At 39.6% G+C, this 14,427-nt stretch overlaps 1 protein-coding gene across 2 annotated transcripts in view; it reads left to right on the forward strand.

The window, feature by feature from the left end:
* CTNND2 (catenin delta 2) overlaps positions 1–14,427 on the forward strand; it is a 935,828-nt gene that overhangs the window by 493,974 nt on the left and 427,427 nt on the right. For both annotated transcript variants that reach the window (XM_068990784.1, XM_068990785.1), the window contains one exon: positions 11,208–11,463. In XM_068990784.1, coding sequence (XP_068846885.1) covers positions 11,208–11,463 — 256 coding nt within the window. The remainder of the gene's footprint in view (positions 1–11,207; positions 11,464–14,427) is intronic.

The raw sequence follows: 14,427 nt of genomic DNA on the forward strand, positions 1-14,427 counted from the left end.
ACTGAGAGATACCCTGAGATGACTATACGGAGAAGAGCAGGGAACAGCTGTAGTCCTTGAAGATGAGACAGGTTAAAGCTTCCTAATTCTCCCCACTAAAGGTGATTTCTCACTTAGCTTTTTCTTCTATGCCCAACCTACAGCATCTTTTTCCATCTCTCTTTCTTGGCTTCTGTAGTTAGCCTCTCACCCTTGTTACTTTATTACAAAGACTAATTTCAGTCCCAGAAACCAACTCAGACAAGGAGCGCCGTCTACCTTTGGGTGGTCAGAAAGGTCCACAAAGCTTTCCTTAACCGAAGAATTGTGGTTCAGCCAGCTCGGTGGTGTTTGACTCTTTGTGACCCCATGGACTGCAGCATGCCGGGCTTCCCTGTCCTTCACTGTCTCCTGGAACTTGTTAAAACTCATGTCCATTGAGTTAGTGATGCTATCCAACCGTCTTGTTCTCTGTTGTCTCCTTCTCCTCCTGCCCTCAATTTTTCCCAGTATTAGGTCTTTTTCCAATAGTTGGCTCTTTGCATCAGGTGGCCAAAGTATTGGAGCTTCAGCTTCAGCATCAGTCCTTCTAATGGATATTCAGGGTTGATTTCCTTTATCATTGACGGTTTGATCTCCTTGCAGCCCAAGGGACTCTCAAGAGTCTTATCCAGCATAATTGTTTGAAACAAACAGCTCTTTGGCCTTTAGCCTTTTCTTTGTCCAGCTCTCATAGTCATATGTGACTGCTGGAAAAACCACAGTTTTGACTATATGGACCTTTGTAGGCAAAATAATGGCTCTACTTTTTAATACACTGTCTAGGTTTGTCATTGCTTTTTCTCCCAAGGAACAAGGGTCTTTTAATTTCATGGCTGCAGTCACCATCCACAGTGATTTTGGAGCCCCCAAAAATAAAGTCTGTCACTGTTTCCATTGTTTCCCCATCTATTTGCCATGAAGTGATGGGACTGGATGCCATGATCTTAGTTTTTTGAATGTTGAGTTTTAAGCCAGCTTTTTCACTCTCCTCTTTCACTTCCATCAAGAGGCTCTTTAATTCCTCTTCTCTTTCTATGTAAGGGTGGTGTCATCTTCATGTCTGAGGTTATTGATATTTCTCCTGGCAATCTTGATTCAAGCTTGTGCTTCATTCAGCCTGGCATTTCTCACAATGTACTCTGCATATAAATTAAATAAGCAAGGTGACAATATACAGCCTTGATGTACTCCTTTCCCAATTTGGAGCCAGTCTGTTGTTCCATGTCTGGTTCTAACTGTTGCTTCTTGACCTGCATACAGGTTTCTCAGGAGACAGAGAAAAGTGGTCTGGTATTCCCATCTCTTTAAGAATTTTTCACAGTTTATTGTGATCTACACAGTCAAAGGCTTTAGCATAGTCAGTGAAACAGAAGTAGATGTTTTTCTGAAATTCTCTTGCTTTTTCTATGATCCAATGGATGTTGGCAATTTTATCTCCAAAAAGTTACCTAACCTTGATGTTAGAGACTTACGTACATACATTTGTATACATTTGTGTACATGTTGGAGGATCAGGATTGGCAGATCTCACTTCTTGCCTGTTTTCTGCTGCAGGCTGCTGGATGGTGATGCATACAGTAGGGTTCACAACTCACACACAAAGTCAACTGAATTTTATTCAGCCAAGCTGGCACTATGTGGACCATGCCTAGGCCAGGGAGTAGCGCCTGAAGAGTAACTCCTGCCGCTATCCTAGACCTCACTCTGACCCTTTGTGCTCAGGCACCCCAGCCAGTGCTGGACAATGTCAACAACAGCAACAAAAAGCACAACATGAGAGTTGTGAGCTAAGTTTTATTTGGGGCAAAATGAGGACTATAACCTGGGAGACAGCATCTCAGAGAGCTCTGAGAAACTTCTCCAAAGAGGTATGGGGGAAAGTCAGGATATGTGTGATTTTAGTGAAAGGGGAATACATGCAATCAAGCACACATTTTGTAGAAGGTTGCTGCTTTTGTGAAGAACAGATGTCAGCATTTATGATTTTAGTGCTTCTCTCGATGCGAAGAGATTGGGCTCATAAAACCATTTCCTGAAAATAACTAGCTGAAGATTTGTTCTGCCAGTTTTGCCCCAAGCAGAGTGCCTCATTCCAGATCTCCACCCTGAACTCCTTTCAGGGGTGTTGAAGGTCAGCATCTTCACAGCATCTTGTGATTTAATCCTTGTAGAGACAGATAGCAAATGCCAATTTTTAGTGGGCAACAAGACCTGCAGACCTTTCCACACTACCCAGTCCCAGCAGAAGGGAGCAGGCTCTGTGATGACCTGCCAGCCTCCCTGGGCTTGGACAAGGTCTTTGTCGTGAGGCAGAGAGAGTAGAGCAGTGGTCCACATGCATCAGGATGGGGTTGGGACAGGAAGCAGCATGGTGGCCCCACAGCAGCACAGTGACCCAAAAAAGGGTCAGTTCCTAAATCAGCAGTGGTCCCCACTCATCTCCCCAAATGCATCCCTCCTCTCTCCCTGCACAGGGAGGCCGGATCATGTGCCTGCAGCAGAGAGACCAGGCCACTGAGTGAAGAGTGGGATGGTGGAGCAAATACCCCCAGCTGCTCTCCTGGGACCATCCACCCAGTGTCTGAGGCCTCACTTCTTGCACAGTGAGAATTTGAAGAGGCCCTCTTTTAACTAGGGTGTCTGTTTAAATAAAACATACCTTTTGTCTGGGATAAGGGCTTGTCCAAATCAGAGCTTATGTAATAAGGAGCACAGCCAGACAAAGACTGTATGATACTCAAGGATTTGTGTGTGGTGAAGTCTATTAAACTGAAACTAAATAACACAGATTTTTATTTCAAACTCAAGCATTTCAGTGACTGTGTACTTAGGAGTCGTTTGATTAACACAAATACTTGACTCTGACAACCCCCCATGACATCTTTCTAAACTAGCAAAAGTGGCCAACATCTGCTGAGATGCTAGTCCTGTGAATTTCCTTTCAGATAAATGTGATCCTGAGTGGAGGAAACAAGCTCTCTATGGTGAATGTGTCAGCTTGTAATAAAGAATGAATTATCATAGGTACACAGCAAGGGGAAAATCTGCTAAATATCCTGATGAGATTGACAAGTATTACAGTATAAAAAGGAAGAAGAATGTGATGAAAATATTTGCCTGGATGGCAAAAGCATTATTTTAAAATTTTAATGTTCTGCAATAATAGCTATTACTTCATAAAGTTGAGAGCGATTACATATCTACTTTACTTTTGTAAAATTTTACTACTATTCTTCAATAAAATATAAATAACATTTTCAATTAAAATCATCATTTGAGTCCACAGAAGGTAGAATATTAACAGTTTATTACCTATTAAATGCTGTTACTTCAAATTATAAAAATGACTACTTCCCATTAGAACAAGTCAGATTTGATCCTCTATAACCTCTTAGTTTAAAATTTTACCTCTTTTAAGTCTGAAAAGTCAGGGGTACATTATTACCCAGTTGGAAATTTTTAATGAGTCTAATGATAAATATCATCTTAAAATCAAGGAGAGCTTCCAGATTCTTAGCTGTATCAATTCACCAAAATGGTAGAAATACAAAGTCTAATTACAGCTGAAGGAGAACAGAGTGTTTGCTGGTAGATCAGTTGATAAAATTTAAAAACAGCAGCAAGCCTGGTGGACTGCAGTCCATGGGGTCACAAAACGTCAGACACAACTGAGCGACTGAACAACAGCAATGAGCAACCACATCAATAATCAACATCAACACTAGTAACGAGCCCATTACTACTGAAAATCCTGCATTAAATTCCTCTCCTCCACAAACGTAATGACATATGAAGTTAAAAAGAATTGTGTTAAATTTACCCTTGGATATTTTTTCGTTGACCCTGATGCTGGGAAAGATTCAAAGCAAAAGGAGAAGGGGGTGACAGAGGATGAGATGGTTAGATAGCATCACTGACTCAGTGGACGTGAGTTTGAGCAAACTCTGGGAGATAGTGAAGGACAGGGGAGCCTGGTGTGCTGCAATGCATAGGGTCACAAAGAGTCAGACATGATTACTGAGCACATCTTTCCATTGAGCTTACTTTGGATCAACCTGCGCAGACTGCAGAAAATTGGAAAGATATTTATGGTTCAGTTCTAGATGATAATACTATTGGGAATATAGTAGATTAGGTAAAGTTTCCTCATTTCTGAAATGATAAAGTCATTATTATTTAAGTAATAACTTTACAAGTATATAGGCTGGCACTTCCCTGGCGGTCAGTGGTTAAGACTGCACCTTCCAATGCAGGAGGTGTGGGTTTGATCCCTGGTCAGGAAGCTAAGATCACACATGCCTCATGGCCAAAGAACCAGAACATAAAACAGAAGCAATATGGTAAAAATTCAATAAAGACTTTAGAAACATATCTCACAAAAAAAAAATCTAAAAGGAAAAAATTATAGGCCGTGTTCTTGGACCCATTGTCACCTCAGCCATCTTTATTTTCTAAACTTGCCGAAGGAATATTATTTAATTATAATATTATAATTAATATATAATTAATATATTATATAAGCTTGTTGTTTGCTTCCTTTATATTTTATAGCATGTGTAAAAGTATTTTATGTTTTCATATTTCTATCTATATAAATATACATAAAAGCAAAGATAAATAATACAAAACCATAAATAAATGTTTTTCTTTCTTCTGTTGAACCCTACTTTATATTCCATCCCGCAAGTTTCTTCAAGTGCCCGAGTCTTGTATTTTACTCTGTTCTTTTTTTTTCCTCTTTCAGTAAATAATGCATGTAACCATCTCCTCATCAAAATAGGATGTTTGATTTTTATTGAAAAGGATCTCTCTTCCCTTCTTTCAAACAAACACAACACACCTGTTTTTTTTTTTTTTTCTTTTCTCTCTACACACTAAACCTTTATTTGTGTAGCCCTACGGAAAACAGATAATGTCATGAACAGCATGAAAAGGTGAAGTATCAAGTCAACTGCTGAAGAAGCTACTTTAAAAATCTCCCCAAAGAGACCAGCAGTGTGGTTCATTGAGTTGTAAGCGCTTATTGAGGGGAGAAGGGGCTGTTTGCAGAGCAGGTGAGATGAGAGAGGAGTGTTTACCAAGCTGACAAAGCACCCTTTACGTCAAATGTTTGCCATAAGAAGGTTCAATTGAGTAGAGTAATCCTCTAAGGTGGGTGATTTGGCCAACGGAGCTCTAACTCAAATGAGAAAAAACATATACCAGGACAGAAATTAAGCGAAATTTTGCATTAAAGAAAAAAGTCTGTTAATGGTGTGATCAGTATCAGCTTATCTGTATTAACAGAGAGTCACAGTCTTCATCAGCCACACCACAGTCTCAACAGGCATGGCACAAAGGGAGAATTCAGTCCTTCTCTGTTGAAATCATTCCTTTACATCATGCTTAAAAAATAAAAATAAGGCATTACATCATTTGAGATCTGTTAGTTTCTCATGCATTTTCCTCTATATATGATCATATACGCTCAGTCGTTCAGTTGTGTCTGACCCTTTGAAACCCCATGGACTGTAGCTCACCCACCAGGCTCCTCTGTCCATGGGATTCTCCAGACAAGAATACTGGAGTAGGTTGCCAGTTCCTTTTCCAGGGCATCTTCCCAACCCAGGGAACAAACCAGCGTCTTCTGCATCTCCTGCATTGATTGACAGATGGATTCGTTACCCCTGAACCACCTGGGAAGACCCACGTGATCATATAATCTACCCTTTAAAACAGCCTGTTTTTCTCCCCATTTGCATTGCTATTTTGCATTATTTTTCCTTGCATTGATCAGTCTCTAATTTATTTGAATTGTGCAATATCCATTTGAATTTATATTTTGAAATTCTCATCAGGTACCCTATGTTTTGTGACCTAAGAGAAGTCGAAACTATGGCTTCAGGAATGATACTTCTGAAAGGCCATTTGTTAAATGATGCAAATGTGATTGTCATTTTTAAATAAGATCTTTCTGAAAATCGTTTACCTGCCTTAGATTTCATAGTCTACCCACTTTTTTTAAATATAATAATATCACTGATTAAGACTCAAAACACTTTAAAATTAAAATTAAGATAAGTATATGTATCCTATTCTTGATTTTCCCAGAAATAAAGATATTTCTGAATATCAATAAATTCAATTAAATAAGAAATGGTATAAATTTGCACACCAAGGTGTAATAATTTTTTCCTATATTATTCAAGTTGTTGTTCCTTATTATACACCCATCTCTTCTCTGTACTTCTGGGAGATGTTTCCCTTAATTTTAGGCCTCTCATGAATTTTTCTAAGTTTTCTCACTATGTTAGGTACTTCAGTAATACACATATTTGAGATTATAAACCTGGTCCAGTTTATAAAGCTGGTAGTTGTGATTATAAACTCTGGAAGTGGGGTTCGAGGGTTTGAATTCCTTCTCTTCTAAATATAAGGCAAACTTGGGCAAGTTATAGCATCTCTCTGTGCCTGTTTCCCACTTGTAAAGTGACAGCACGTTTATTATAGTATTGGGTTGTTGGAGGAAATAAGAGTCAGTCAGTTAGTTCAGTCGCTCAGTCGTGTCCAACTCTTTGTGACCTCATGGACTGCAGCTTGCTAGGCCCCTCTGTCCATCGCCAACTCCCAGAGTTTACTTACACTCATGTCCATTGAGTCAGTGATGCCATCCAGCCATCTCCTCTGTCATCCCCTTCAATCTTTCCCAGCATCAGGGTCTTTTCTAATGAGTCAGTTCTTCATATCAGGTGGCCAAAGTATTGGCGTTTCAGCTTCAGCATCAGTCCTTCCTATGAATATTCAGGACTGATTTCCTTTAAGATGGACTGGTTGGATCTCCTTCCAGTCCAAGGGACTCTCAAGAGTCTTCTCTAACACCGCAGTTCAAAAGCATCAATTCTTCAGTGCTCAGCTTTCTTTATAGTCCAAATTTCACATCCATACATGGCTACTGGAAAAGCCATAGCCTTGACTAGATGGACCTTTGTTGGCAAAGTAACATCTCTGCTTTTGAATATGCTGTCTAGGTTGGTCATAACTTTTCTTCCAAGGAGCAAGCATCTTTTAATTTCATGGCTGCAGTCACCATCTGCAGTGATTTTGGAGCCCCCCAAAAATAAAGTCTCTCACTGTTTCCACTGTTTCCCCATCTGTTTGCCATGAAGTGGTGGGACTGGATGACATAATCTTAGTTTTCTGAATGTTGAGCTTTAAGCCAACTTTTTCACTCTCACTTTCATCAAGAGGCTCTTTAGTTCTTCACTTTCTGCCATAATGGTGGTGTCATCTTCATGTCTGAGGTTATTTCTCCCAGAAATCTTGATTCAAGCTTGTGCTTCATCCAGCCTGGCATTTCTCATGATGTACTCTACATATAAGTTAAATAAGCAGGGTGACAATATACAGCCTTGTATTTCCGTTCCCTATTTGGAACCAGTCTGTTGTTCCCATGACCTGCATGGAACTGTTCTAACTGTTGCTTCCTGACCTGCATGCAGATTTCTCAAGAGGCAGATCAGGTGGTCTGGTATTTCCATCTCTTTAAGAATTTCCCAGAGTTTGTTGTGGTCCACACAGTCAAAGGTTTTGGCATAGTCAATAAAGCAGATGTTTTTCTGGAACTCTCTTGCTTTTTCGATGATCCAATGGATGTTGGCAATTTATTCTAGTATTGGGTTGTTGGAGGAAATTAGAGTACACACTAGGTAAACACTTCCAGTAGTTAGAAAGTCTGATACCCACACTTTATATCAGGCAAGGACTTGTTACTCCATGTGTTATATCCAATCTCTTTCCTAATGTGAACTGATTTCAACACTGTTGAGTGAAGTCTGAGTGAGTGAAGTCGCTGTCATGTCTGGCTCTTTGCGACCCCGTGGACTGTAGCCCACCAGGCTCCTGCATCCATGGGATTTTCTAGGCAAGAATACTGGAGTGGGTTGCCATTTCCTTCTCCAGGGGATCTTCCCGACCTGGGGATCAAACACGGGTCTTGTGCATTGCGGGCAGACGCTTTACCATCTGAGCCACCAGGGAGTCCCTTTCAACATTATTAAGTAGTAGTAATAATAGTTGTTGTTCAATCCCTCAATCTTGTCTGACCCTTTGCCACCCCATAGACTGTAGCATGCTAGACTCCCCTGTCCTTCACTATCTCCCCCTGGAGCTTGCTCAAATTCATGTCCGCCACATTGGTGATGCCATCCAACCATCTCATTCTCTGCCATCCCCTTCTCCTTCCGCCCTCAATCTTTCCCAGCATCGGGGTCTTTTGCAATGAGCCAGCTCTTCGCATCAGGTTGTTTTGCACTTACTAGGCATTAATAGCTTTTCTTGCCTTTAAAACAAACAGGCATCCCATTGGGCCCTTGTCTTCTTTACAGTCAGTAAATTGGAGCTTTGAGAACTCAGTTACTTGCCAGATACAAATGATTGACTGGAAAGCCCAGATGTGGCCCTGATTGTTAGCTGCAGAAGCCAAGCTCTGAATGTGGTGTTCCCTGACATTTCATCAAAAGGCCAGTGCCAGTGTGGAATATATATCTGAGCCTAACAACATTCATGAACTGCCCTTCACCTTTTCTTCTCCTCTTACTGGGAGACGCTGTCTTCTTGTTCCTGCTTTGTTAATTGCATTTCACACTCTACTTTCACCTTTTGGTCCAGTCTCCCTTGCAGCTTACGTGATCTTAGGTCCCCAACCAGGGACTGAATTGTTCCCCCTGAATTGAGAATGCGGAGTCTTAACCACGGGCTCGCTAGAGAACTCCCTATTCCCTTAAAATTCATTCATTCCTCTGATATTTTTTAAACTTATATTATCATTTTTTAACAATAGTATTTTGTCATGTTTCAGCCTCCTTTTTTTTTTTTAACATTTTATGTTTCAGCATTAAATCGTCATTCTTGGCATTTTGCCTTCACTTCCTATTAACTGCTGTATTCTAACGTATTAGTAACAAATAATTTTGTATAGAAAATGACTTTTCTAATATTAGTAACCCTTTTTAGGAAGCTTTAATGTAGATATTTAGTTCCTGAATGAAAAAATTGTATTTATCTGAAAAAAATGTCAGGTTATCGTTCGTTTTCCCTTTTGCCTTCAATTTGCTGACTGGCTTTTCACAACTCATCTAGAAAATGAAACTCTGTTTACCTCTGGGCATTTGTTCTTCCAAGAGCGTGGTTAGGCCTGGCCTGCATTTTAAATCCCTGTTCCCATGCCATATAGCACATTGTTCATAAATATTAAAATGTGAATTTTAATTAGACACGCTTGCAAAATTTTGGAAAAAATATAAATGTTCCAGAAACTGCCTAAAGACATAAGACAGATTTTCTGGTTGTGAACTTAATTTTTTATTAGTCTAATCTAATGACTTTGAAACTTAATCCATCAGGGCAACCCTTGCCATTTCAAAACCTGAGTCTTTTGGGAGTATACACACTTTTTGTTTAGAAAGTTTTCTTAAATATTTTTCTTGTCTTCATCATGTCATGGTGCCTGGTCTCCTGACTTTGGTTATTATAAGATTAAGTTTTAAAAGGTCATTGGAAATGAGAAACCCTGACCTCTTAATTAAAATCAGTTCTCATATTAGAATATATTTCTCCAGTTCACTTTGCAACTTTTTTTTTATCATTTTGACATGAAATCCTTAACTTCCTTTAATATTAGACTAGTATTGTTTTCTTTCTTTTGTATTTGATTTTGAATATGTCATCTGTTGTGAGAGAGAATAAGTTTTATCACCATTTACTGGGTAGTGCCCAAAAAATCTGAGTTGTAGGATATGATTGATAATTGGAATCTAATTCTGTGTGGAGCTTGCATGTTATAAATGGTCATATCTAGACACAGGATATATTTTTTATGAAGTTTAGCTAATTTACAATGTTGTGTTAGCTTCAGGTGTACACCAAAGCGGTTCAGTCTCATATATATATATATGAATATATATATTTGTCTTTTTCCAGTTTCTTTTCCCGTATAGTTTGTTGCAAAATATTGAGTAGAGTTTCCTGTGCTGTAGGGTAGGTCCTTTTTGGTTATCTGTTTTACATATAGTAGTGTGTATATGTTCGTTCTGAGCTAGAAAGTAAAGGTGCCAACTAATATTAATCATGGATAATGATCAGTTATTAACAAATCACATTTTATTAATATGGAAGATGCTATTTTCATTGTATAGGTCACCTAAATCTTAGATGTCAAGTATTTTTGAGAACCAGATAAAAATAATGATAGGAAACGGACTCCAGAAAACCCAGAAAGGAAACAAAAAGCTGAAATTCAGCTTGGAAATAGTCAAACCGATTTTAGTAACTGGCGTCAGATCTTCTTCCGACAATTTAGGCATTATTGAAAAGATGCAAATACTTCTGGAAAAGCCAAGTCAGCACCTTGTTTTGTCTGCGTGGCAATCGGGTGGGTCTTCATCGCCTCTGGCATGCCTACCCTTCACCAAGTGTATTTGTTAGTATGACAGCTCAAGTTGAAAAACAGACATATAAAAATCTTGTGGGTGTTGAACTTTACAAGAACTGTCCTGTCCTGCATTTAATGCCCTAGCACTAATTACAGACCCATGTCTGCCTCCACCCCCACGGATACACACCCCCTCACTTTTCCTTGTTTTCTTTTATTTGGGAAAAATTAACCACATTACTAAATATGTTTCACACCCTTCATAAAACTAATCTATCATCCCCTGAACGAACACTGCCTGAATTTTCTCAGCTGAAACAATGAAGAACTCACTGCCCATGAGTCCTTGGAAAATATCCCTTCCATTTCTTCTGGGTTTTAGCTCCATGCAGAGTTTACTTGTCAGATGAGCAGACCTCTTCCTGGAAGTCAGTAAGCAGGAAACACATCACAGAGGCATTTTCATCCTAGAGATGAAAGGGTTGTTCCTGAAATACTGGGTTGGCCTGAAAGTTCGTTCAGGTTCTTGCCTAAGATGGAATGGAAAAACCCCAACGAAGTTTTGGGCCAACGGAATAGCATGCTAACTGTCGTTGTAGTGGATAACATTGGATGCGTTAGTTCAAATGTAACAATTTTGTTAATTCTTTCAAACCCTTGTGTGTTGTTTTTTTTTCTTTTTTTTTATGTGTGTAATTTTCCCCCTGCCTAGACCTGGTGAACCGTTTCTGTGAGCAGGTCCTCAATTTTTTACTCTGTCCCTCCTTTCCTGCCCTAGCCCCGTCCTCCCCCGGTGTCGACTCCGTCCCCTTGCAGCGCGCAGGCAGCCAGCACGGCCCGCAGAGCGCCGCCGCAGCCACCTTCCAGAGGGCCAGCTATGCCGCCGGGCCCGCCTCCAGCTACGCGGACCCCTACCGACAGCTGCAGTACTGCCCTTCCGTCGAGTCTCCGTACAGCAAATCCGGCCCTGCCCTGCCCCCCGAAGGCACCTTGGCCAGGTCCCCATCCATCGACAGCATTCAGAAAGATCCCAGGTGGGTACCAACCTTTTCGTCTCCCCCCCACCGCTGCTAAAGAGGTATTCCAACCAGACCTGTGACTGCATGATTGTTTTTTGTGTTTTGGGTTTTTTTGCATCACTTGATTGCATCCATGCCTCTGGCTGAGGATGAAAGGGTTGACTTTGGTTGACACTCATCATCTTCTGTTTGATTTGGAATATGGATGTTGGTCATGGATCTCTAGTACCTTCTGCAGTTCAGTAGCAAAGACTATCTTTTGATCGGAACATTTGTAGGTGCTTGAGGGTTTCAGCTAGTTGTGAGATCTGGAACAGCTTTCTGTGATGCAGTAGAAACAGGATGGGAGGTTGTATCGTTTGACTTCAGACAGTGTGGTCTAGGTATTTTCTTGTCTCAGGAGAAGCATGCTTTGTCACCTTGTATGTTTCCATTCATGACTGAAAAGTGGTATACAGGTTATACTAAAAATTGAAAATTTTTACCAGGTTACACTAAAAATTGGAAATTTAGAAAACCTTTGTTACCTTCATTTTTGTGTCTGAAAATAAACATTGGCTGAAGTTGTTTTCGACATTGATTAAAAATTTGAATATAATGTATTAAAGAAGTCGTTATTATTGATAATATTTTTTTTTGCTTTCTTGTTTCAACAGTGGCCAAGGCTTTAGTGATGCTCTATTTCTGAAATTGGAATTGAATTCCTGTAGAGTTAAATGATGTTTTATTCATAGGCATTTGATTTATGCAGAGTCCCATAAATATATATCTGCATCTGTGAATACTATAGATATGTCAGGTTCCTGGTATGTCTTTATAGCAGGCATCTGACTTGATTCTGGTGGTATACTTAAAATTCATCTCAAGGAATTTTCGGGTATTTTCTACAGCACACAATACAAGTGTACCGTATTGAGGGGTTTGCATAGATTCTTTTGTAAAAAGAAATCACCTCTACATACTTAAAAGGCAGAATGGGACCGGTTTATGGTATTCTTTAAGATAGCTTCTTTAGCATAATTCAAGCCTACTTGGAGGGCTTATGTTAAATATTGTATGAGGTAAAACCTCCATTGTAAAGGAGAATTATAGTAAGTGTTCACTGTTAACTACTAGATATAAGAAAAATTCTTTTATTTGCATTATTCAGCATCCTGCTCCTCTAGGCTTTCAGTCGAAACAAGAATCTCTATCATTTTTGTCCAGAAACTTGCCCTAAATCCTTTGGTATTCTTGGCAAGTGGGGGTACAATGCTCTTCAGATAACATAATGCTCTCTATTTATTTATCTTGAAATTTTGCTAACTGGGATGTAGTTCATTTACAATATGTTAGTTTCTGCTGTATAGCAAAGTGATTCAATTATGCATATGTATATAATCTTTTTTATATTCTTTTCCATTGTGGTTTATCACAGTATATTGAATATAGTTCTCTGTGCCATATAGTAGGAACTTGTTTATCCATCATGTATATAATAGTTTGCATCTGCTGATCCAAAACCCCCAATCCATCCCTTCTCCAAAGCTCTCTGTTTTTAAATATTCTTTCTAAATATGTTATTGAAAACATGTGGAAATAGAACATTAGCATACTCTTTAGGAAACGCTAAATAGGAAAATACATAATTGAATTGGCAGTGCTTTATTTAACATTTAAAATATAAATTGAGGATAAGTATAGAATCTTCAGTGAAGAGGTTTTTAAATTTTCACATTAGGGGAATTTGGCCTAATAGGAATCCAAATTTATGTTTCTCTCACTACAGCTTAGCTTCTTTATTTCGTAGTATGTATTAAATGTGCTATACTTTTATTAAATGACATATACTTTTCATTTTATATTGCTATCCCTTTTATAGCCTTTTTTCTTCTTTCAGCATATTGTCATCAGACTACCATCTTTTCAGGTTATGGATTATGTGACATATATTTAATGAGTGCCCACTATAAACCAAGAAAGAGAAACACCTGTCAGAAATGAGAGTGAATAAGAGTATATTGGCCACTCATCCTTTGTAGGTGGAAACTTATATCCAAATCAGTGTTATATGAATTGCAAGTTTACTATGTTATTTTTAAGAATGCTAATGTCAGAAAGAAAAACAAATATTGTATATTCACTCATACGTGTGGAATCTAGGCTTCCCTGGGGGCTCATATGCTAAAGATTCTGCCTCCAGTGCAGGAGACCTGGGTTCGATCCCTGGGTTGAGAAGATCCCCTGGAGAAGGGAATGGCAACCCACTCTGGCATTCTTGCCTGGAGAATTCCATGGACAGAGGAGCCTGGTGGGCTGTATACTTCATGGGGTCGCAGAGTCGGACATGACTGAGCAACTAACATGCGCACATACATAAGGAATCTAGGGGCCTTCCCAGGTGCCACCAGTGGTAAAGAACCTGCCTGTGATGCAGGAAACATAAGAGATGTGGTTTCGATTGCCGGGTTGGGAAGATCCCTTAGAGAAGGGAATGGCAACCCACTCCAGTATTCTTGCATGGAGATTCCCCATGGACAGAGGAGCGTGGTAGGCAGCAGTCCATAGGATCACAGAGTCAAATACGACTGAATCGACTTAGGACACACACACATGGAATCTAGAAAATGGTACTGATGAATCTGTTTGCAGGGCAGGAACAGAGATGCAGACGCAGAAAACCGACTTGGTGGACACAATGAGGAAAGGAGGTGTTGGGATGATTTGAGAGAGTAGCACTGACATGTATATACACTACGTGTGTAAGGCAGCTGCTGGGACACTTCTGTATAGCACCGGGAAGCTAGCCTGATGACCTGGAGGGTGGGATATGGGGGCCGGGATGGAGGCTCAGGAGAAAGGAAATATATATATATACACACACACATATATATGTATATGTATTTATGGCTGATTAGCATTGTTGTATAGCAGAAACCATCACAACACTGTAAAGCAATTATCTTCCATTAAAAAAAAAAAAAAGAATGCTAAGCATTG

The sequence above is a fragment of the Capricornis sumatraensis genome, chromosome 18 (assembly GCF_032405125.1).
Source record: "Capricornis sumatraensis isolate serow.1 chromosome 18, serow.2, whole genome shotgun sequence".
NCBI classification, from domain to species: Eukaryota; Metazoa; Chordata; class Mammalia; order Artiodactyla; family Bovidae; genus Capricornis; species Capricornis sumatraensis.